Source organism: Oryzias latipes, chromosome 1 (assembly GCF_053564925.1).
Source record: "Oryzias latipes strain Hd-rR chromosome 1, Olatipes_Hd-rR_3.1".
Classification (NCBI taxonomy): Eukaryota; Metazoa; Chordata; class Actinopteri; order Beloniformes; family Adrianichthyidae; genus Oryzias; species Oryzias latipes.
The window spans coordinates 8126739-8150376 of record NC_136237.1 but is presented as its reverse complement, the minus strand read 5'-3'; the positions used below and the strand labels follow the sequence as shown (position 1 = coordinate 8150376).

General features: G+C 38.7%; 1 protein-coding gene across 1 annotated transcript in view; it reads left to right on the top strand.

The window, feature by feature from the left end:
* The window catches only part of prkcaa (protein kinase C, alpha, a), a 166968-nt gene that overhangs the window by 53021 nt on the left and 90309 nt on the right, over nt 1-23638 (top strand). Inside the window, exon 3 of the mRNA XM_023960408.2 lies at nt 5449-5531. Coding sequence (XP_023816176.1) covers nt 5449-5531 — 83 coding nt within the window. The remainder of the gene's footprint in view (nt 1-5448; nt 5532-23638) is intronic.

The following is a 23638-nucleotide window of genomic DNA, read 5'->3' as shown; positions in this document are numbered from 1 at the left end:
TTGTAGCCCTTTTTAATATTTTCCTCATGCTATACTAGCTTGACGGAGAACACACACCAAACCGACATATCAAGTTTAGCTGGGTGACAGCAGGGTTGCTTGTGGACTCCTCTGTGTCGGTTCACCCCGTCCTCCACATGCCAACTCTGTTGTAGGCTCAAAAGTGTCAAACAGGAGCTCGGACTTTGATCTCCTCTTTCCATCACTGTACCTATATGATGCTCTTTGAAATGCACTTCAGTCCTGCTTTAAATGAGCAAAGCTCGCCTATTGAACCACAAGCGAAAAATGTCACTGAACATAAAATACAGAGGTAATAAAATACACCTGTCTCAATATAATGAGACCTGGTAGACATACATACATACATTATATCGTCTGTGGAAAAAATGGTGTCAACATAATTGTGATGAATACCGTGGGAAGCCTATCCCAGGTAAAATACACCTTAGGAAACTAGGTTCTGAATTAATTGCACCAGCATTGATCAGTGTATCTCGTCACATAGGAAATAGTAGTGCTGACGTATTTTCAGCACACTAGGGCGCACCGGATTATAGGGCACCCTGTCAATAAATAGTCCATTTTTGAACTTTTGGCATTTAAAAGGTGCTCCAAACTATAATGATGCATATATACTGGGTATACGATGCTTTTAGCATACGATGTTCACACTGGACTCTCACTACCTGATTCTAGCGCATGTACTTACAGTTGGAAGAGGCTTGGTACGAAATGGCTAAGTGGTGTAAATCTCGTGAATCTTGTTCCAGGCTTTTTCTTTCGTAGCTCTAGTCCGATATATGAAAGACTTGGTATCATATGATTCTGGCCAGGCACAAACTGAAATTGTTTGTTCTCCACGATCAGGTTATTTACAAACGATTGGCACTTCCGTGAATTACCGGAAAGTCAGAGTCCCAGATTGATCAAAGTTCAACTGGTTTAACCTTCACCGTGCGTTCAATGGCTGCGTGTTTTGTATGTAAAGCATCAAAACCTTCCGTGGCGATGGTGAACATCAGTTTGGAAATATGGAAGCCCAAAACACGCATAGACATGCATTTACACAGACTTTTCATTGAAAGTGGCTGCATGTATGCTCATTGCTGAGCCCGGTGTGAACATGACATAAAGTGCATTAAGTGAGGCAAAAGAACCAGAGATGAGCTGTCAGCCAGCTTATTAAATGCATTCACAGTCATTTTAGTTTTGTTAATTTTGGTTTGTAAGATGCAACACGTTAGCTAGGTTAGAGTATTCACAAAGCGGCAACTCCCAACCTTGTTTCCAACATGTAAAATAAACAGATTGATACTGCTAAAACAAATATTACTGCGACTATGCTGAAGCCCAACCACAGTTTGACACCGCTACACATTAGGAATGTTAGCATATTTACAATCACTCCCAACCTTGTTTGCAACATGAAAAGAATGTACCTCTCAAAATCTCTTTGACATCAGTAAGCACATTTAGAATATTCCATATATAAAGTGCTTTGGATTATAATAAAGCACTGACATTTTTTGAGGAAAAAATCATGTTTAATTGTGCGCCTTAAGGCCCGTTCACACCGGGACGAATTTTGCCGGCGATTTTCGCCGACGTTTAACGCCTCGTGACTAAACAAAGGGCACCAATGAGAGTGTGCACACCGACGCGGAAAAACGCCACGCGTCAAAGCGTCAAAAAAAAAAAAAAACGCCTCGGGTTCGTTTTTTTTTCCCGACGCGACGCGTTGTTGATCTATTCGACCAATGAGAATGGCGCTTTTGCACACGTGTCTGGAGCTTCTGAAGTTACAGGAAAACACAATTTGGGGGCGCTCAAACACAAAACTGCCTTGCTGAGCACACATACTCGCGGCAGTGTAGACGCCAAGTAGCGTCTACACTGCCGCGAAGAAATAATGACAGACATTCTAAAATATCCCCGAACCAAGCAACAGTTGGAGCTACTGGTGCTTGAAATATTCATGTTTTCTTTGTATTATTCTGACAAGCGCGTAAATAATTGCTCTCTTCTTCTGAGTGAAAAGCGACTTTAAGAAGCGTAAAGTTGCGCAGCGCCACCTTGTGTACAGGAGTATTTCTGTTTACATTAAGCGCCATCTAATGTCAGGGAAGGAAATTGCATGTTCGCTCGGCTGATCGTCAGCGAAAATCGCCTGGGTGTGAACACAAAAAACGTGGCGAAAAACGCTGGCGAATAACGCCTGGCGAATAACGCCTGGCGAATATTCGTCCCGGTGTGTAGGGGCCTTTATAGTGCACAAAATACAGTACATGAGACTTTTTATTCGGGCTTTAGTTTGTTTGTTCTTTATTTGCCTTTATTTGCATTTTGTCATGAATGCCTGATGTGTTGGAATGGGTAAAAAGCCCAAACCATTGTTTGTATTCACAGAAAAAAGTGTTTCTTTGTGAGGAGTATCAACTGCTACAAAGACATGAAAAGTATCTGCTCATACTCAGTTTGATGAAACAGTGCTGGCTCATTTACTGTAACATCCTGTTATCTTTTGATTTGTGAAGAGAAAATTTGGGAATCAAGTCCCACAGAGCACAAGAGTGTGAGATGAGTTATGAAAGTTTTCATTTGGCTGAAATACATGGTCTGTCTGGTTAGTTTCATACTGGTGATGGAGTGCACTGAGTTAAAGCTCCTCTGGGGCATGAATGAGTAGAAGGCATTGAATTTTCACGGAATTGATATGTCAGCATGTCAGGTTTGTATTGATTTGCCATCAATAAAGTACAAGTTTAGGTCAGCAGTTTGACACTTTCTGGAATAATAGAGTGCATAAAACATTTCTGTTGATTTTTGTTTTTGTTTTAGTATTATTTTTTTACACATAAATTTAGTTTTGAATATGTTGATATGTTGTAAAATGTATATATTTTTAGGGATGAAGATTTGTTTGGAGAAGATACTGTTTAGAATTAGTACTATTACAATGTTCCCTGGTTTATGGTGGGAGTTAGGTTCTAATAAAAGCCCACGATAGGTAGAATATCTGTAAAGCATGATTATATTTGTTTTAAGGCTGTAAAATACTTCACTAAACACTTTTATCAGACATCAACATTTGCATGCTTTTCTTTCTTATTAAACTAGCACAGTTCAAACCCTCTAGGAGAAACAATTCCAGTATTAAGGAATGAAAACAAAGACATACACGTGATCAAAGATTTATGTAGATTTTGCAGGCTGCTAACAGGAGCAGCCAAACAGGACACAGAGCCGAATCAGCTATACCAAAAAAACAAAAAAACAGCAAAGCTGCACTGAAAAAACAGTGAGACTGCAAAAGGTAAAACACTATAAAGAGGGGGACAGCTGTACTTTGATTATTCAAAAAACAATTAGCTTCATTTTTCTGTGGTGGCTCATTTTTTCACACCCATCTCAGCAATGAGCAGCTTCATATACTGTTTGGGCTTCCCTATGTCAGTGTCACACTTCCATCTTCATGTTTCATGGTGAGAACCACCCATGCCATCTGTCCACCAGCACTTCCTCTCATGTAAACACGAGTGAAACCAATAATAGCATTAGGGATTCATTAAGACTTACTGGTCTGATGACTATATATGGTACTTCCTGTTTGAGAAAGCTCTCTTGTAGTGTCCATTAGCATTTTTTGCAGCATGTACACCACAGTGGTTGAATTCACTGTCTTCTGTGATGTATTATGTGTTTCCATCTCAAAATCTGAATTTTTAAGACTTTTATCTCCTTAAAGGACGTGTCACACAGCCACTACGTACATTTGTCATATTGCACTGATGAAAATTGGTCATATTTGAACATATGTGGACAAAGTGGGATAAATTGTGGTCTTAATATAAAATTTTTACAGAAGTATAACAAATGTTAAAATCACGGAAGAAGCACAAATAAACCACGCTAAGAACATCTAACTCAACGAACCGTTCGTGATTATTACACTGTTTATATGCAATTCATTAGTGATTCGTGCATCAATTACATAATTTGAATGTGATATGTGTGCCATATACACAATATAAATGTTATACATTGGTGGTAGATGTGTGAAAAGTACACTAGACATAGGTGGAACAGTCATAGAAGACCACAAATTTTGCGTATGCATTTTGCAAAAATCCTGCACAATTGGTTAAGATTTACGTGATAATTGCAGCTAAACTCCGTGAATAACACATAAACTAAATTATTCTCAACTAACCAAAAACTTTGAACAGCTCAAAACCGAATTCATGTTAATACCTGTCTGCCCAAACCCACGACGGACATCTGCGCACATCGACGAATGAACCACGCAAAGAAAGACCTATAATTTACGTATATCACACATGTTTCACGAAAGACCAAAATTTCACAAGTGGACAAGGCGCAAAATGTACGTAAAGCTATTCTTGCAGTTAATAACTTTAGTTAAATGATGATTACTCTTCAAATAAACAATACTGTACAGAATAGTAGAACTCCTGCTGTATATACTGTGACATGAAATGTTTTAACAAGGAACCCAATTCCATTAGTTAATATTTGACCAGTCCTTCCCTGTAATTCCTGATTGTTGTCCTTACTGTAAACATACAGAAGTGTGTAAAGCTGTTGCCAAAGCATTAAGTTAAGGAAATAAAACTGGCTAGGCGTGTCTGTTTGATGAGACGTTCTGTGTAAATGTTTATTGGTTTAGTGGTGTATTGAAGCTTGTGTGTGTGTGTGTGCACGAATGTCATCATAAAAACACGGGTTTTTAGAAGGTGGGGGATCTAAAATATTCTTTAGCTCAGTAAAAAAAAAAACTAGGTCTCTCTTAAAGTGCATCATGTTGTAGATGCAATTCAAAGCAGTAATGGATGATGGAAATTAAAACAATTGAAAACCGCCAATTCAGATGCTTTTATCTCAAGCCACAAGCATCAGCTCTGAAACCATTGAGTTCCTGGAAAAAAAAGAGAAAGGAAGACATGGGCAGAAATAGCAGTTGTTCCTTCAAAATGTTCCCGTCAGCCTGGTGAAACGATCCCAGTTTTTGTTTTGACGATCATAAATCGTGAGGGCCTGTATTGCCTCTTCAAACACAATGTTTACTGATGTAAGAAAGACAGCAGACAGCTCTGTTTCCACTTTGACTCATTTGTTTTCAGTGCAAGGTTTAGTGCACTTAGTGACCAGACACATGCAAGGCAACGACTGTGCTTTACGACAGTCAGTAGGCCCATAAATCTAACTGTGGAGTGTCTGTATGGATTCAGTGGATTTATGTTGTATTTCCGTTTTTTTCATGTTTCATGGCTTCTGTGTGTCTGTCTGTCTCTTGGCTGTGAGGATCTGGGAGCCTCTGTGCAGAACTGGTCAATTAGAAAAAAAAAAATAGCACAGTGTTTTTATTTAAATGACTAATTTCTCATCTGTGATGTTTCTGTCTTTCCTCCAAATCTTCTGCTGCAGTTTGCTGTTTTGTTGTCCACAAGAGGTGCCATGAACTTGTCACGTTCTGCTGCCCAGGGGCAGATAAGGGGCCTGACACTGACGTGAGTAACCATATCCCATGTTTTCCCCTTTGCTTTTTGATGCTGTGAGACCTTTCTTTGTGTGGCATTGATGTGCAGAGATATCAGACAGACCTGTTCTCTGAATGCACAACTTCTCTTTAATATCTGGACAGCAGTTCTATCAGAATTGAGCAGACAGACATCTTTGAAGGTAATTTTGTAAGCACAGAGAACTACAAAATGCAAATATCTTTATTATACCAACAGCGTGGAGAAGATAAGGCTTATTGAGAATGATAGTAATTGATGTGTTTGTCCTTTGTTATTGTCTTCCCATTTAAAGCCTTTCAAGGGTCAAACTGAACAGAGCGATTCAATCACAGCCGCAGCAAGTGGCTAATTAGATTCGTTCATTGTTCATTGTGTTCCTGTGAAGTCTCCGGGTCTTTAGAACCGATTGAAATGTTTCAATGGATCATTGTATTGAAGGGATATCTGCCATAAATAGTGCTTTGATTGTTTCTATTTTGATTTAATGCTTTAAATTATGTTTATTTTGATGGCTAAATTTGATTTTCTTTGATTTTTAAACCTAAAATACAATTGTTAGATATCAGGATAACTAAACAGTGAAAAGTGGGTGGTAAAAAAACTCTTATTTATTTCCACCCCCAATATTACATATATATTTTATATTGTATACAAGTTTACATGTGTGCATGTTAAACTTACAATAATTATTCACATAGACACCAAAGAATAAAAAAAAGAAAGAAAAAAGCATCAAAGTACCAAAACGTCGTGATTGTCCGTATTGTCACATTAGGCTTCTTGTTTTCTAAAATAGGGCTGCACAGTGGTTAGTGCTCTAGTTTCACAGCAATAAGGCTATGGTTCAAATCCTGGCTGGGACTTTTCTACATTGTCCCTAGGTGTGAGTGTGTGCCATGTGACAGACTGGCGAGCTGTAAAGGGTGTATCTACCGTCGCCCGACAGTACCAAGTTAGGCTCTGGCGACCCCGTTACCCCGATACAGTGAGTTAAGAACATGGATGGATGGATTTTCTAATTGATACGTTATCAAAATTTTCAGTTTGTATTTTTTTAAGATGTGTGTCCAGCGGCTGGATGGCTCAGTTGGCTGCTTGCAGGGGTGGTGCACAGGAGATCAGGGTTTGTTTCCCAGGGGGCATGATGAGCTTCATGCAGTGTGGGTCTTTGGTCAAGACCATAGACTGTAAAAACAATAGTTGAATTGAGGTATGAAGTCACCCATAGATAATGCCTTACCTCCAGCTCTCGCGAATTGAGGCAAAGTCCCTCACCATTCCTTCCTGATGGGCGCTGCCATGTTGAAACCAGTTGATAGTGATTGGTCCGAGTCGCTCTGAGTCATCGTATCTATGGCCATGAGGACAGTAGTTGCCATGGATACAAGACCCTTCATGCTACTGCCTAACTATGTAGCCACAAGGGGGGGCCAAGTCTGGATCCCCCAGTGCCGGTCCCCAGCCTGGATAAAGTACAGGGTTGTGTCAGGAAGGGCTTCTGGTATAAAAATCTCTTGTCAAACCACCTGTATGACTCAGTGAAAGCTGGTTCGCTGTGGCACACCCTAGGATATTCTGAAAGGGGAACAATGACACTCCTTACAAAACCCATTCCAATTAAAATTGTGTTTTTTGTGATTTCAACATGTTCTTGTTGCATTGTTTTCATAATGAAGGACATGTTTTAAAAAAGAAGAATAAAACTACGTTTCTAAAGCTACGCTCACACTGCAGGGCTTAATGCTCAATTCCAATGTTTTTTTTAAATTCGATTTGATTTTTTTGCAAGGCCGTTCACATTTCCAATTAAATGCGAACTTTTGTGATCTCCTGTGTGAACATTAAATGAGCCAGAAGTGACCCGCAGAAGAGTACTCAACGGTGAACGACGTCACTCGTTGTTTAGGGAAGTAGCTAACGTTAACAATGGATGTCAACAACAGTGTTGTCAACAGCTGAGCTATTTTTGCACTTAATAAATGTATTTTCACGAAGGAGCCAGCACAGTTACAATTTTCTCATTTTGAGAAAGCATTGGAGCCGGGATTGTCTGTACCCACTGTTTTGGAATGGGGATGTGTATGTGCTGGGGCCACGCGCATGTGTGTAGGAGAGAGGAGAGAGTGTGTGCAGCGCAGTAGGGAATGGGAGGGGCAGTGGGGGCATGCATTCATGCTGTATGTTACAGAGGAAGGAGAACAATAATAAAAGAAGGCTTCCCCCAGAATAAATGCTATGGACTCTTTATTAACCCACTCTGGAGAATCTTAGGGTCCGAACGGGGAAGTGCACCCCGAAGGATGATCCGCCTTCTGTCCCCCTGCGCTTCTGACCATGGTCAGAGAGGAAAAAAAGTAATCGTGTGAAGGGTTCAACACTATGCTCGGCCATTTCGCTGGAAATGTTTTCAAAAAGCACCCGGTTGCGATAAGAGCCCTGGAGTTTGACCTGAATAGAGCTGTCACCCCAAATATGAATCCAATCAGTGACCTTGCTTCCCTTCCACTGACTGGTCTCAGCAACATCGTCCGCCATGGTTAATGTTTATGTTCTAGTTCCCACCTACTTCAACGCAGAATGATGATGTTTTTAGTGTATCAATAACGTACGGGTCGGATACATGTGGCCTGGCCGTTCAGACGGAGGTCGCATTTCGGATACGTACTGGATTCAGGAGCACATACCCAAGTGGCCAGGGCCGCATTTAGAAAGATCGTATCTGCGTTGTTCAGATTCTCATGAAAAGATCAGATACAGGTCGCATAGGGGCAATTGGGTCGTTTCAGCCTGCAGTGTGAATGTAGTATGTGTGTATGTGTGAAGTATTTCTTTACTCAAATTGCGTTGGATCAGGAGCAGATGAAAAGCGGTTGTTTCAAAAAGCTTAGACTTATGACGCAGCTATTGCCTTGGACAGGCCAAAATCTCACTTTCTCAACTCAAATTCTAAATCCTCCACTTGCAGACAAATAGATCCATGTACGTTTTTCAATTCCTCCTCTGAGCTGCCATCTGGTTTTAAATTGTGCGGCTGGATACCTCCGGTACTGCTTGCCGTTTTTTTTCTACGCTAACACTAGCTTGGGCTTGTGAAGTGCTTGTTGTAGCGAGAGAGAGTATACAAAGGCAAGCTGGGATATTAGCTTGGCTAACATCTGTGCCAACAGTCCACCCACAACCCAAAAGCGGATTTCTAATGAGTTACTGCAGATGTGCAGAAAATGTTTTAAAAACAAGACAGGTTTTTGGATTTTGCTAAAAAACTATATAATTATATTTATAATTGGCACAATTATCATTGGCAATTATAATCGGCACTGGCAACAATTTTATATTTGAAACAATATAGGAGTGGGATTATAAGTTGTGTAACATTTTTATTCATTTTGACAACTTTTATCACGGCAATGCACACACTCTTTTGTATCGTCCTTACACAAAGTTGTTTGATGTCATTTTCTTCTTAGTACATATTCTCCTTGTATTACAGCTTTGTGTGTTCTGTGGAAGTACATTTTTTAACTTCTTACATTATTTGCATGGTACAAAATATTAAACTGTAACCTTTAGTAATTTTGATTAATAGAATAAAATGCTGTGTTCATCATAACCCACTTCATAAATTATTCATATGGCTCATTTTTGTAGAATGCAGGTGTTTGTACATACCATAATACTATAGTTGTGGTAAGCCAGTGCTTAAGCACCATATAATATATGCATAGTATTATAATTGAAAACATAACTAACTGTTGTTCCTTGATATTTTTAATTAATTATTGTTTTTCTCATATTGGACACTTTCACATTAAAAAGCTAATAACAGTGAATTAATAGTCAGAAAATACAAACTCTTTCCTCTTTTTTACATTTTCATGAAGATGTTTTAATACCTTTGAAGGTTTATTCTGTTTTTGCAACAGTTTTTACTCTCAGCTTCTTCAACAGAATCTTCTCTTTAAACCTCGCTGCTCCTGCCTGAACTGGAATATTTATTTATGGTTTTCTGTCGCCTACATACTGTTACTAAGTGTGAAGATAACACACACAATACTTGTGCGATACAAATATAATAAACAGATTAAAGTGTGAAGTAATACTTTTTTCTTTACTGCCTCTTTTGTGTTCCCTTCGTTTTCCTTACCATGGATTTCCCTTTTCTCTCCTTGTTGTATTTTTATTTTGCTTTAATATATATATAAAATTATACATAGTATTATTAATATGTTACATATCTGTTAGAAGGTTAGAATCAGAATCAGAATGAGCTTCATTGGCCAAGTACAGTACATATGCAAGGAATTTGGCTTTGGTGTCTTATATCCTCTTGCAACCAAGCAAGGTATAGAATAGGTGTGAAAGGGTAAAGACAACAAAAAGATAAAATAATAATATTAATGGATTAGATTTATCTGCTTTTCCAGACGCTCAAAGTGCTTACAATGTGTCCATTATTCATTCACTCCTCATGTATACCTGGTGATGGTAGAGGCGTGGCTGCCAGTTTGCGCCTACGGTCCCTCTGACCATCACCGGGACATTCATGCACATTCACACACCAGTGGAGCCATACTAGAGGCAGGGAGGATGAAGTGTCTTGCCCAAGGACACGACAGTTGAGTGGGGGGAGTGGGGATCGAACCTATCCTCCTGAGCCACTGCAGCCTGCAAAGATAAATAATTAAACCATAAAAAATTTACAAGATAAAATGTAAATGGACAGACTGTACTGATGCATTTCTTTGGCGTAAAATACCACTCCAATCACCTTTTGATCTATTGTGAAGGCGTTCCCAGTGGTCTTTTAATTAGGATTATGTTGTTTTTAGGACATAGTTTCTCCAGAGTGGCAGGAGTTTATCAGAAAGTTGCCTCTGAGTTGTGGATAGGACTGTTGGTGTGGAGTAAGCCTTCCCATCATCCCTTTTCTTACACACACTCCTGCTAGCCCCTCAACAACAAAAATGGTGAGCATTATCACAACCATCCAGCCATACAGATCTGAGCCGGATGCCAGCTCCAGCAAAATAAAACAAAGATTGGTAACACTCTACATTAAGATTTATGAACAACCTTTGTTAACAAATTAAGAAGTGTTATTATTGTTTGGGGTTCTAGTAAGATATTTATTAGCAATATAGATGTCTCACACAAGCCAAAGTGTTAATAAGCTTTTAAGTTTTATTAACTAAATTAACAAATTAATAGGCTATAGTAATGTGTAAAATGCTAGTAAAATATTTATTAGCATTATAGATGTCTTGCAAATACCTGAAAGTGTTAATGAGATTTGTTAACATCTGAAGTCCTACCATTGTCTTCAAAGTCCATATTACTAAACTGCTTACGAGCTTAACAAATGTATTAATTGACTTTGTTAACAGTTTATTAATTGTTTTGCAGCACCTCATCTAAATTGAGGATGTTTTTTACCACAAGCAACCACAAAGCATAAAGCTTGTAAAAAGAACTTTATAACATTAAAACAGACTCAACATACAAAAATCTTTCTGTAAAAGAAATATAATAATTTATTTCAGATAAATTAAACAAAATAACAAAACCAAAAAAAACATAGGGACCGGTGTCGGATGAGGCTAGCATCATAGCTAACAAGGATTAAATATTAGCATCTATCCTGAGTGAAACATTCATTGCAAATCCCATCACCAGGAGACAGTTCTCTGCATTCAATGCCAACTGCATTCAACCACTGTTGCCTTGCTTTCAAATCCACTGGAAAGTTGCACAAGCCAGTAATTTTTGACGACCGAAGGCAATAAACCTACAGGAGTCATGCTGAAGCTAACACGCTAACGACCGACCGGTACAGAATCAAAGACGGGCAGGTTAACTAATTTACCATTGGCTAATGAATCTGTCAATCAAACTCATCAGCAAAACAGGCGTGCTCGGTTTCAGCCAATTGAATGGCCTCTTGGACTTTCTCTACAAGCTCTAAAAAGCCCCGCCCATAATACTAATACGGTTTGGCAGCTGGTTGCGGGGCATTTGTAAGTTTTTTCATACTAGGGCTGGGCTGATAGAATTGATTAATTCATCTGAATCGATCCAAGAGTCATAGATCAATAATCAATCTATAAAAGTAGAGATCAATCTTTTGTGCCTTTCCTTTTCCAGTGACCTAACGCTACTCTCATGAGATTTTGTGAGATTTGGCGAGATCAAGCTTTGAAACAATCACGTTGTACGACTGTAAAACTGCTTGACAGATTACAAAATGCATAAAAAACTGCATCAAACCAATATGAATATCTTTGTAACATATTTAGATTATTAATGTATTTATATACAAATATGTCTAAATGTGTAAACAGTGTAAAATTGAATTGAATTGAATCAAATTGATCTAGGCTCTGGTGAATCAATTCAGAAAATTTTGGGTGAAACCAAGCCGGATCCATAGCTGGATCCGGATCCAGCTGGATTTGAGCTGAAAGGGAACAAATTGTGTATAGCTTCTGTTCCTTCAACAAGAGAAACGAGGTACAACACTTGCCCCGCCGTACAATAAGATTCGGTGAAGAGCGGCCACCGACTTGATAGGAATGACAATAAAGAGGGGCGGGACCTCCCACCTGTCATCGTACTGGCGTGAAGCCATGAATGGAGGTGTCTTGAGCCAGCCACTCGAGGGCATGAAATACCTTGTGTATTGTACCTCGTTCCTCTCTTTCAGGGAACAAAAGTTATGTTTTGTTTTGAGGAGCACAAAGAAATGTTCGTGTAAATGTTCACTGAAAGGCCCTTTGACATGAAAGGCCATCTTCAGAGCTGTACTCGCAGATTTTCCTACACCAGCTGCGTCTTTACAGGGCAAGGAAGACGTCTTCGTAGAGTTCTTTCTCAGCTGTCTGACATACCCGTTACTTTTGTTCTTTTGGTCTTTTTGTTGGTCACTCAAATCCTCACCTCAGATCTTCATCTCATCACGCCATCATATATTTTTACATTTCATCTCAAAATCCCCTAAGGGAATTCTGCTGCTTCATTCATTTCTTTCCTCAGTATCTCAACAGAGTTTTTCTGGGCTCGGCAGGAAATTGCTTATTATTTTAGGATTTAGGATGCTGCTTGCTTTTGCAGGATACTGCTCTGGAATAACATTAACCGTGCTGTGTTTGTCATAGATGGGCATTTTCACGTGTGCTCTGAGGATAACACAACTTAGATGCTGTACTAGGCTTGGAGCTGCCTTTAAACTCTTCTTTTGGGAGAGCTCACCTCTAAATCTTAAAAAAAAGAGCTTATTTTTTGTGCTCCTTTAGAATTTTTAATATTAAATTAAGAAGAGTCGCCTCTTCTCACTTCAATATACCAAAATGAGGCTTATTTTTACCAATCAAAGAGATACAGCTTATTATTCTATCCTCAAAATATTTAACCCTCTTCTGTCTCAGATTTGATCCATTTCACAGAAATACTTTTTTGAAAACTTCTATAAAACTTTCTTCTACTGCATTTGGATAACAAGAGCCAACAGTTATTATCTATTAATAATTAAGAACAATAAAAACATTCTCTTTAGCTTCTAGATTCCTGATTAAGAAAGGATACACTTGTGTTTACATTTAATTTAATTTAAAAACCATTTAAAGATATGAATCTCTTTAAAAATTTTAGCATTTGTCCACTAAATTAATATTTTTGTTTTGCTATAGTTACATTTTCGGCTGTTGGGCTCCTCTCCTAATAGGCCTCAGTCTCAACTATGTGCCAGCAATCACGGCTGACCTGCATGCACAGTGGGAAACCTGCTTGCTGACACTCACAGGTTCCTTATGGTGGCTGCAGCAGCATGACCTGACCTCTGTAACTAGAGATATGCTAGTGTGTCATTCAGGATCATCCGCCCAGACTCTTTAAATAGAGCCCCCCACCCACCCACACACACAGATGACATGGGGTAACGGCATGAAACAGTCCATGCTTTTTTAATTCATAAAAAGAACAGCGGATTTATTATTTGCAGGTCTTCAATTTAATTCATTCCATGTGTTTATATATGGTGCCTTAACATGGCTGCAGTCAAACAAGGTACAATACTATCAAATCTTCAAACGTTAAAAATAACAGCTAAAAAAAATAAAATAATATAAAAGTAGTGGCATAAAAGAATAACACTGATAAAAGAAAAAGCAATAATCACAAGAGTCTCATACTGTTTCAAAAGGCTGGCTATAAAAACAGGTTTGAAGAAGTTTGTTTTTTTTAAACCCTTGCGCTATCCTATGACCCCACCCTTACATTGACGTGTTCTCCCTACCATGACAAAGGTGGATAAAGGTGGAAAGATTTCAGGTAATCCATGGACACCAGTGAAGATCACAAATCATTGAAGAAAAAAGGTTCAGAGCACTGTCTTGTGGGTCTAGATGACCCAACTCCCAATGTTAAAGTGCCTAGGATAGCACAAGGGTTACATGGACAGTAAGGATACGTGCAGATGCAGGACACTGAGTGCCCTACACTAATAATAATTAAAAAAAATTCTATTTAACACAATAATTGCCTTCTGTTTTGCCATTTAAAACAACAAAACGTCAACTTTATTGTTTTTAAGGAACATCTAAATGTTGATTCATAAAAAATTGTAAAAAACTGAATAAGAAGGTTTCAAAATATGAAGAACATTTTTAAAGTGCTTAAATGAAATTCAAAAGTACAATAGAAGCCTTTATCAGCTGAGGTTTAAGCAGCTTTGTACGTCGATGTCTCATATTTAATTAGTCACTACAAAAAGGAGAACAGAGAACATCTAACCCCTTGAAAATGTTCTGTTAGAAATCTCAAAAGTAGAGACACTTCTGATGATGTCACAACTATATGTACAGCAAAGCCCCAACACAAAGGAGGCTATATTAAATATAGATGGATGTTTTTTCTTGTTTTCCTACTAAAATCTTTTGATTCGTCCATATTTCTGAGCACTTCACAGCTGTAGTGCTGTTGCCAAGGGCAACCACACATATTACATGGCTTGGTGCCTCCAGGGTTTGCAGTCCAGGAAGGCAATAACTCTCTTGGCCTGCAAATATCTTGAAGATCCGAACAGATCTGCAGGAACTAGGCTGCACACATCCTGTGACTCACGTCTATGGTTAATAATTTCCCACTTGGAGTAAAACGCGCCCGGCGGTCACAGATCTTTTTAACAGACATCGACTACAGTGTGATGAGGCAAGATATCCCTCATCACGGCCTCAGCCTTGGGTGTTTGATAAAAAAGTTGAAGGTGGAGATGGACGGATAATTGCACATGGGAAAACTCTGCAGTGTGATGTAATCTGATTTTAGCACGAGTCTTTGAATTTTTAAAGAACTGAAATCTCTGTTTCATGCTAATGGGTGCAGGTATCCTAGCAGAAATAAAAGAAAGGAAAAACACATATAGCATTCCCTTGTTTTTCATGGGTTAAACATTTTCATCAATAACCTGCAATAGGTGAAATCTGCAAAGTAGGATTACGTGTTTAAACCCTCGAAGCCATAGAAAAATACGTTTATTATTACAGAAGAAAGACAAAGATCTGATAGCAATCAAAAATGATGCAACTCTGAATGCATTCTGTACAGGAGATTGATTGACAAGGTCTACAGCCAATCAGGAAGCAGGACACAAGTCACTGTAAAAAAAAAAAAAGAAATAATGCAAAACTGCACAGAAAAAAATCTGAAAGGTAAACTGGGATGTAGCGAGGAAACAATCATTGAACATTGGACCGCCAATGGTACAAGAGCCTTCAGTCGTACCGCAGGGGTCAGCACATGAAACTGAGAGGTTTGATGCGGTAGTGTTCGTGAGCGGCTCCTACATCGTTGATGTCTACTTAGCCAGAGCAGCACATGTGACCCGGGGCAAACTGTATGTAAGTCCGTTTGCACTGATTTGGACTCCGCTTACTCACACACAGTTGTACAGTTGAGCATTTTCCCTCTTGGAGCGCACAGATAGCTGTGACAGTTACATTGTTACAGAGGAGCACTCTACTTCTGCTGTCTCATTTCCTACAAAGCCAAGCATTATATGACAGCTTTAACAGAAACACAGAATTTGTCCATTTCAGAAACTGAACAATTGAGAAGAAAATTATTCAATTTTATTAAAAGATGTTTTGAAAAAGGAAACCTCAATTTTCTAAGACCACTATTAAAACGAAATGAAAAAGGGATTCGTCCATTCTAAGTCCCAGTGGTTGCATTTTTTGGCTGAAGATGTCCTTAAGCGATTTTAGGTCAGCAAATCTAAAGGAAGCGATATCGACTATGAATCGGATTGGCAACTGCCATCACTCTGACTTGTCTGGAGCCAGACATGCAGAAAGATGAAATGACATGCTTTCCTTCAATGGGCAGAAGGACGGATTTGTTTGTGCTTCGGGTTTGCTTGTAGGTTGGACACTCTTGGCTGTTGATCATCAGAAATAGCTGCAGGAGCCGTTCCAGTATTGGTAGTTAGACGAATGCCAGAAAGCACAAATGACACTTGTGACTCTTCTCATGACAACACAGGTCGGTTTACAACGGGCGTTTATTTGTACTTGTGCAGGTCATCCCACTTCTTGTGGGACATTGCATGCCATCGCTTTCATTAAGGCTTCATTACGCCGTGAAAACTATAACAAAACATTATACACGTTTGAGGAGAAATAAACAGTACAAAAAAACACAAAAACAAGCATAACAAATACCTCGTTTCCGTTTGTCAAGAAAAAGAGTCTCTTTGAGTCCAAGGTATTCTTTTTGGCAGCTCTTTCTCCCAGCTTGAACTCCTAATTGCTGCAACCTTGTGAGCAAAAGACGTGCTCACCTGCGTCCAACATAAAAGGCTCAAATTCTCGCAAGAATAATTCTATTCTTATGAACATACTTCAAACAAAATTCACTGTACACTCCAAGGTGATAAAAATTAAATCACGAATTATTAAACATTTCACAACTCCAATAAAATATATAATTTTAAGCTGCCTTTACAACACTGCTACCTGGACACATACCTAATGGTGGGGGTTATACGGTTAAAATGTGTTCTGATTATGTTACTGGGATGCTGCAAGATCAAGCCTCTTGATCAACACAACCATTCCAATTGTTTATCTAATTAACATTGCAGTAAAATCCAGCATCAGAGATGTTGTGGGGATGAAGCAGAGTCTGGAATTATAGAATAGCACACTTCTCTGATGGAGATGTCAAAAACTGGAGACGTGAAGAGACCTGCAGGTGTCATTTTATTTCTGAGATGTCCGTGGAGAATTCAGCCAAGCAATTCAATCTGACTTCACAGATGGTTTTGACTGGCTTACATATAATTCAAATCTGTTGTATTCTAGGAATTGTGAGAGTTTGTGTTTTTGCTACCATTTCAGTCAGACAACTCATGCAGTAAGAAAGATTAATTTTCCATATTTTTTATAGTTTGGCATAAGGCTCCATTCAGATGCATAGAAAAGATCTCCATAGAAAACTTCGGGTATTAAACTACCCGTAACGGAGCTCACAGGTGGAAGTCGGGGAGGAGGGTGGGGGGACAAACGCAGAGCTCGCGGAATTTGATGAAGAGGAATTGGACCGCACACCTGGACCTTAAGTAGGACGCTGAACAGGTGAGTTAATTGGGCTGAACCGCCCGCAGGGAGGAGTAATCAGGTTAAACGTACTGCTTGAGCTGCCTGCCCGAAATACTCCCAACGTCGTTCATTTTGACATTTTTTATTTTTAAAAAGTTTGGCAATTTTTTAAAACTGTAGACAGCAAATTCTAATTTGCACAACAAAAGCAGGCCTTCTTTTTTTTTACTTTTAGAAAAGTTCTTAGATTTAATGCTATGTAGCCGCATTTTATTCAAGAAGTTTCTTTGTGTATTACTTAAAAAACAAACTAAAAAAGGGACGATCTTTGTTCAATTGTTTTCTGTGACTTTATTTCTCATATTTTTCTAATGAAAAAAAATTATCTGCGCAGATTCTGATGCTTGATCAGAATATGCTATGAAGATTTTGGACACAATGTTATGTCTGTACCGCAATGTGTCCGTGTCATACACATGACCCGTTTTGTTTGAGTGCTCGTCACGATATCACCACTCTGTTATGTTCTTCCTACTTACTTAATCCACAAACATCACAGAGCAAAACGTTGGATGGAGTTCTATTGAAAAGGATGAACTGTTTATGTGTTTGTTTGTTTGTGAGTCAATCCCGAGAACAATATCGGGCACAAAGCAACAAAGGCGATGAGTGCTCTGCTGCATTCTCACGTTGTGGCTAATAGTATTTTCTGAATTTTCTAAAAAAAAAATCAGAATTCGCTCAAATTCTTTTAGGACTACAACAGATAAAAATAAACTGTTTATACTGGTCCATAGAACTACATCCAACATTTTGCTCTGTAATTTTTGTGGATGAGGTAAGTAGGAAGAACATAACAGACAGACGAGAAGTCTGTTAACGTATCATAACTATGACAGAGTCACATTATGGCTTTACAACTTTTAATTGTTGCTCATATTATCGTTTTTATGAGCAGATGAGGTTCGTGCCCAGCCTGTTTGTAGTTCTTGAAAATAATAGAACCAAAATCACAGAAAACATTAAAAAAACACACAACAATACACACACAACAAGAAGTCTTTCATTGAATACAATACACTTCCCTATCATCCAGACAGTTAGAAATAAAAAGAATCACATATCTAACTACTAATCTTGTGGGAAGTTTTGATCCAATTTTTAAAAGGGTGAATCACCAACGACAATTATATTTTGGCAGACTGCAGATCTGTATAAAAGGTGTTCTTCTCCCACACAGTGTCATACGAGGATTCTTCCCGGGAATGGGGATGTAGATTGAATTGAACCGTTGGAAAATCGTGTCATCTGTGCCACAGGCATTGCAAGTTAATACCTGCTATAATCCGCAGTGAATGCAGGCAATTGAGCCTTCCCAGTTCCCTTTTCGTTCAATCAGGTCATTATGCTTCTAGGCAGCAAGGTTTTCTGAATTAACTTTACTATTCCACAATTTTACTAGCAACTGATGCCAACATGACAGCATTTGAACGATTAGACAAAAAAAGGCTGTTTATGGGGCAAGATAACTGTCAAAATGAAAACATAATCTAATTGACAAAGTTGTGCAGAATTTTGAAAAAAAGAGAAACATCAGGTTTGAACCTTTCTGTGTGGAGTTTACATGTTCTCCTCGTGCATGTGTGGGTTTTCTCCAGGCACTATATCTGCCACTCAACCTCCTGCACAAGCTCAGGCTCTGTCCCTCCCAGATAGGTGACGTTCCAAGTCCCAAAAACCGAGTTCCTTGACCGGTTTTTGGGCTGCAAAGGCACCCGCCTTCGACTGCCACACAAACCACATGAACTTATCTGTTTGCCTGGTAAATTATTGTCAAAAATACATCACGAGGTCACATGCATTTATATCAAGCTGCAAAGCATTGATGCAACAAGGGGTGAATGGGTACTGACTATTACTAGAGTTAGAACATCAGGTATAAATGATTCCTCTGCATTAGAGTAGAATCCGGCACTGATGAACAGATGACATGTTTTATGAACTTTAGTATATTTATTTTCTAGCATGTCTTGTTTATGTAGATCATTGGTCACTACAAATTGTCACTAACCGTCATGTTGTGCAGTGACATCATAAACGAGAGACTTTGTAGTTTAATGGAGGGGTTCCCAAAGGGCCACTTAGTGCCGGGCTGCAGAAGGTAGAAAAAAATTCATGTACGCTACCTAGATTATTTCCATTTTGTTTATTTTCTGTTTCTAAAGGGAGTCTTATTTGGGAAAACCACCAGATTCCATTCACCACATAATGGGGGTGTTCTATGAAAAAAAAGGTGTAATGTTGTTTTTATTGAATTCTTTACAAATCAGAAACAAATTTTTCAAATCAAAGAACTTTGTTTCATCTGTAAAGAAATCTGCTAACGTTTTTAGATTGTTTTTAACTGAATTTCTTGTAATAACATTTCAATGTGAAAAATAGGTTTTGCGGAAACTGGAAGCTTAAAAATGTTAAACATTAACACGACCCCGTTTGGACCGGTCCATGAAAATTTTCTTTGGTAAGAAGAATAACAGAATCTTTCCATTTCTGAAAGTTGTGGGTCTGAAAGTAGTCGGGCATTAACCGGTCCGTGGCCGGAAAAAGGTTGAGGACCACTGGTGTAATGAACACTTATACAAAATACAATTACACCACATTTAGAGGTGTGTATAAAGCTAAAACAAAACAACTCTCGCCTTAGGGCCAACAAAAAAATTAGAAGTTTTTTTATGAACTGGCATCATGGTAGGCTGCCAGATACTTTTGCTCCAAGTTAGCTGATCTTTTTGTTTTTTTACAACTAACAAAAGAGTGACGGCATGCCTGCTATTCTGTTCTTTTGACCATATTTTCCAACTTCTGGGTCTGAAACGGTCTGTGGGTGCATCATTTACACGATCAGCGGTTGTCACCTGGCAACAAAAAAAATGCAGCCGTAGAAGATCAGAGATCTGGATTTCATCAGTTCATAGATCACTGTTATTGTTATCTGTTATTTTATTTCAACAGAACTTTGGTAACTATTTCATTTGGGCATTGTGGGATCAATAAAGTTCTATTCTATTGTACTAGTCCCTAGTGGGACTTTAACTTTTACCTTTGACAAAACGTATGTTACAATCTCAGACGTTTACCTTGAACATTCCGTCAATCAACCAATCAGCACCTTTCTCCTGTCAGCAGCAAACTGGCGCTCTTTCTTTCTCAAGCCAATCAGAGAACAAAATGTTACTTTGATGTCTTCAGATAGGTTTGTCCTTTGCTTCTTTTTTATTGACTTTCTGCTGTCAGTTATGCAAACATGCCGTCATGGTTAAAATGGGGTTTGATAAACCAGACCACCAGCTGTAGACCCAAAATATTACAATTATTTCTGAAGACATAGAACATTTTTGTAATTATTAAAGAAGCAAATCTTTAGTGCACAGTAATGAATTGTTATTTCAGGCTGCATGGTGGGGCAGTGGTTAGCACTTATCTCACAGCTCCAAGATCCTGGTTCGAATCCTGGCTGGGGCCTTGCTGTGTGGAGTTTGCATGTACATGTTTGGGTTTTCACTCTGGCTTCCTACCACAGACCAAAAACATGCTTTGTAGGCCAATTATTTACTCTGGATTGCCCCTAAGTGTGGATGTGAGCGTGTGATTGAGTGGCCCTGGGGCAGACACTAGGGCACATGTGTCAAACTCAAGGCCCGCCAAACTCGAGGCCCGCCATGTCATTTTATGTGGCCACGAGAGCATAAAAGTTTTTAATTTATTAAAATAAAAAAAATAACAATTGGTGTGTATTTATTCGTATCTTGGGAGAACTGGACTCGAAATATCGGATTGGTGCAACTATACATTAGGACGTAAACACTGTCCATATAACCTAACCTGATAGAATCAAATGTAAAAGGATTAATGCTAGAGTAACAAGCAAACACGTGTTTTCTATGCAACTGTAATTGTCACTTTAAAAAGTTGTAATGAATAAATAATGAGTTATTTAACATTAAGGAGTAGTTATGTTTATTTTTGATTACATTTAGTTACGTATATAAGTTATATCTGGCCCTTTGAGGACAGTCACTATGCTGAAAATGAGTTTGGCACCCCTGCTCTAGGGTATACCCCACCATCACCTAACAGATCCCAGCAGTCTTTTTTACCTCAAGAGGTATTAAGCGGGGTTTATACCATGGTCCCAGTGAATTCTCGATTCTGCACAGCGATAATGCACGCCTAAAAAAGAAGTTCCGGTCACGTAGCTTAAATGTATCACTGCGCTGGCTTCTTTAAAACAAACTTTAGCTTCATCATTTGGACAAAAACAAGCGGTAAGAGGGGAACCTTCTCCATGAACTGATGCTTTATTCAACCCATCGTGACGATCGGCATAGAAATTCCTTTGTTCCTTTGCCGCTGCAGTCGAGATCGAAGGTTGTATAACAGTCCGCTTTTTGTGAAAAAAGCGATCTAAACCGAAAAAGTAACAAGGATAAAGTACTAAAAACTGGTTGAATCTTTATTTCTTTTGTAAGTGACCATGGTAAAAGCAGGTTAATGGCCGAAGTGTGAGTTCGCGTCGGATGGTCCAGGTTTCCACGGCGTGCATTAATTTCTGATAATGCACACTTTGTCAGCCATTAACCCTAACTTGGAAAATGGGTAGATGGGTAAATTGGTACTACAAAAGAATGAAAGTATTTCTGCTAGCAACATTTTTCTACAGTTACCAAGTATGTGTGAACAATGTTTTACAACTGCAAAATACTTTTTTAAAAGGAAAACAACTCAAACAAATCAATTAGGACAGCGGCAGTGACACTGTGAAAAGTGGATCAAGGTAATGCCTAAGATTTTAAGACAGACATTTTGGAAGAGTATCTTATACTAATTAAAGTCTACTGAGAGTTACATGGAGTGCAGTGTTTGTTGAGATTGTTCTTTGCTCTAAAACTTATAGTACTTTACCTTGAGAAGTCAAATTTAACTATTTCTGGCTTGAGATTAAACACAACCAGCTTCAAAAGTTATTTTTATGGTTATATATTATTTCAGTTGTTATCCTGCAGCAGCATGTGCCATCAGAAGGTATAATACTGTAATAAAAATCTGATCGTGGACATAAAATACTGAGTTTAATAATGTGAAAGGAGCCCTGAATGTGATCATTAGGCATTCTTGCTTTGGAAAGCTCTAACAGAAAGAATAACTGGCTTTCTTTTTGGGTTTTCTATGAACCAAACAAAAATGCCATAACCTGTGCAGTAATACCAAAACCTAATATAGCCCTGACTTTGCTGCTTTATGCCCATTTTATGGATCACAAAACTATCCAGAGGCTTTCAGCAGTGGAATGCCTCCATCTGAATTTTCTTTAACCCCCCCATTTTATCCAGTTTTTTTTCTTTTTCTTACAAATTTATCAGCTTCAGAGTGATTAGAGCTTTTACTCTGAGACAAGAAGTAGTAACTAAATCGCCTATTGAGACAGCTGGAATTATACAAATGAAAACTGACATATTGCAAACGTTTTATTTGGCTTTGAGCCGCTTTTTAGACCAGACTAGCTTGATAGGCCGTGTCACAAAACCACTATACATTTTACGCATTTTCCACGTATGAAATTTCGGTCTTTCGTGATACTTGCATGATAATTCATGAGTTTCTTGGGTTCGTGATTCGTCGATGTGCGCAGATGTCTATCGCGGCTTTTGGCCCACAGATCTTTACATGAATTTGTTGAGATGCGTACACAAATTTGGCTATCCACGACCGTTCCACATACTGTATGTCTGACATACTTTTCACGCATGAACCACCAAAGTATAATTTTTTATATTGCATATATGGCGCACATATCACGTTAAAATTGTGAAATTGATGCACAAATCACTAATGAATTGCATATAAACTGCGCAATAATCTCACACGGTTAATGTTCTACGTTGATCTACGTGTTCTTCCATGGTTTATTTTTACTTCTTCAGTGGTTTTACGTGGTTCATCTGTGAAGTTTCACTTAAAGAGCCACAACTTTTCTCACTTTTCCACGTATATAACCATTTGACACAGTTGGCTGTGTGACACGGCCTTTAACCGATATTGACATGGAAAGCTGATTACCTGGATTTGTAAATGACAAAAGTCTCAATTAGAAGTGTTGGTTTTTATGTTGTTCCAAATGTAGATTTGATTGCCAAAGCCTAAAGTAAAACAGGTGAAAGTAGCAGAGGTGAAATCTATGTGGTGTACCTCAGCAGCGGGGTGGTTTTGGACATAAATATTTTCCGTTTTATAGTCCACCTGCTGTCGGTACAGTGCGCTCTGAACTGATGTAATCCAGAAGTATAAATCGAATTTGGGACAGCTTCCCACTTTGTGCCGAACTGAGCCAGTGTAAAGCATGCTTTTAGCTCACACCCTTATGCAAGCCTACGCATGAATGCTGCTTCCAAGGAAGCAGTGTCTTGTGAAACTTGAACCTGCACTTGATGTGCTTCATGCTCTAAA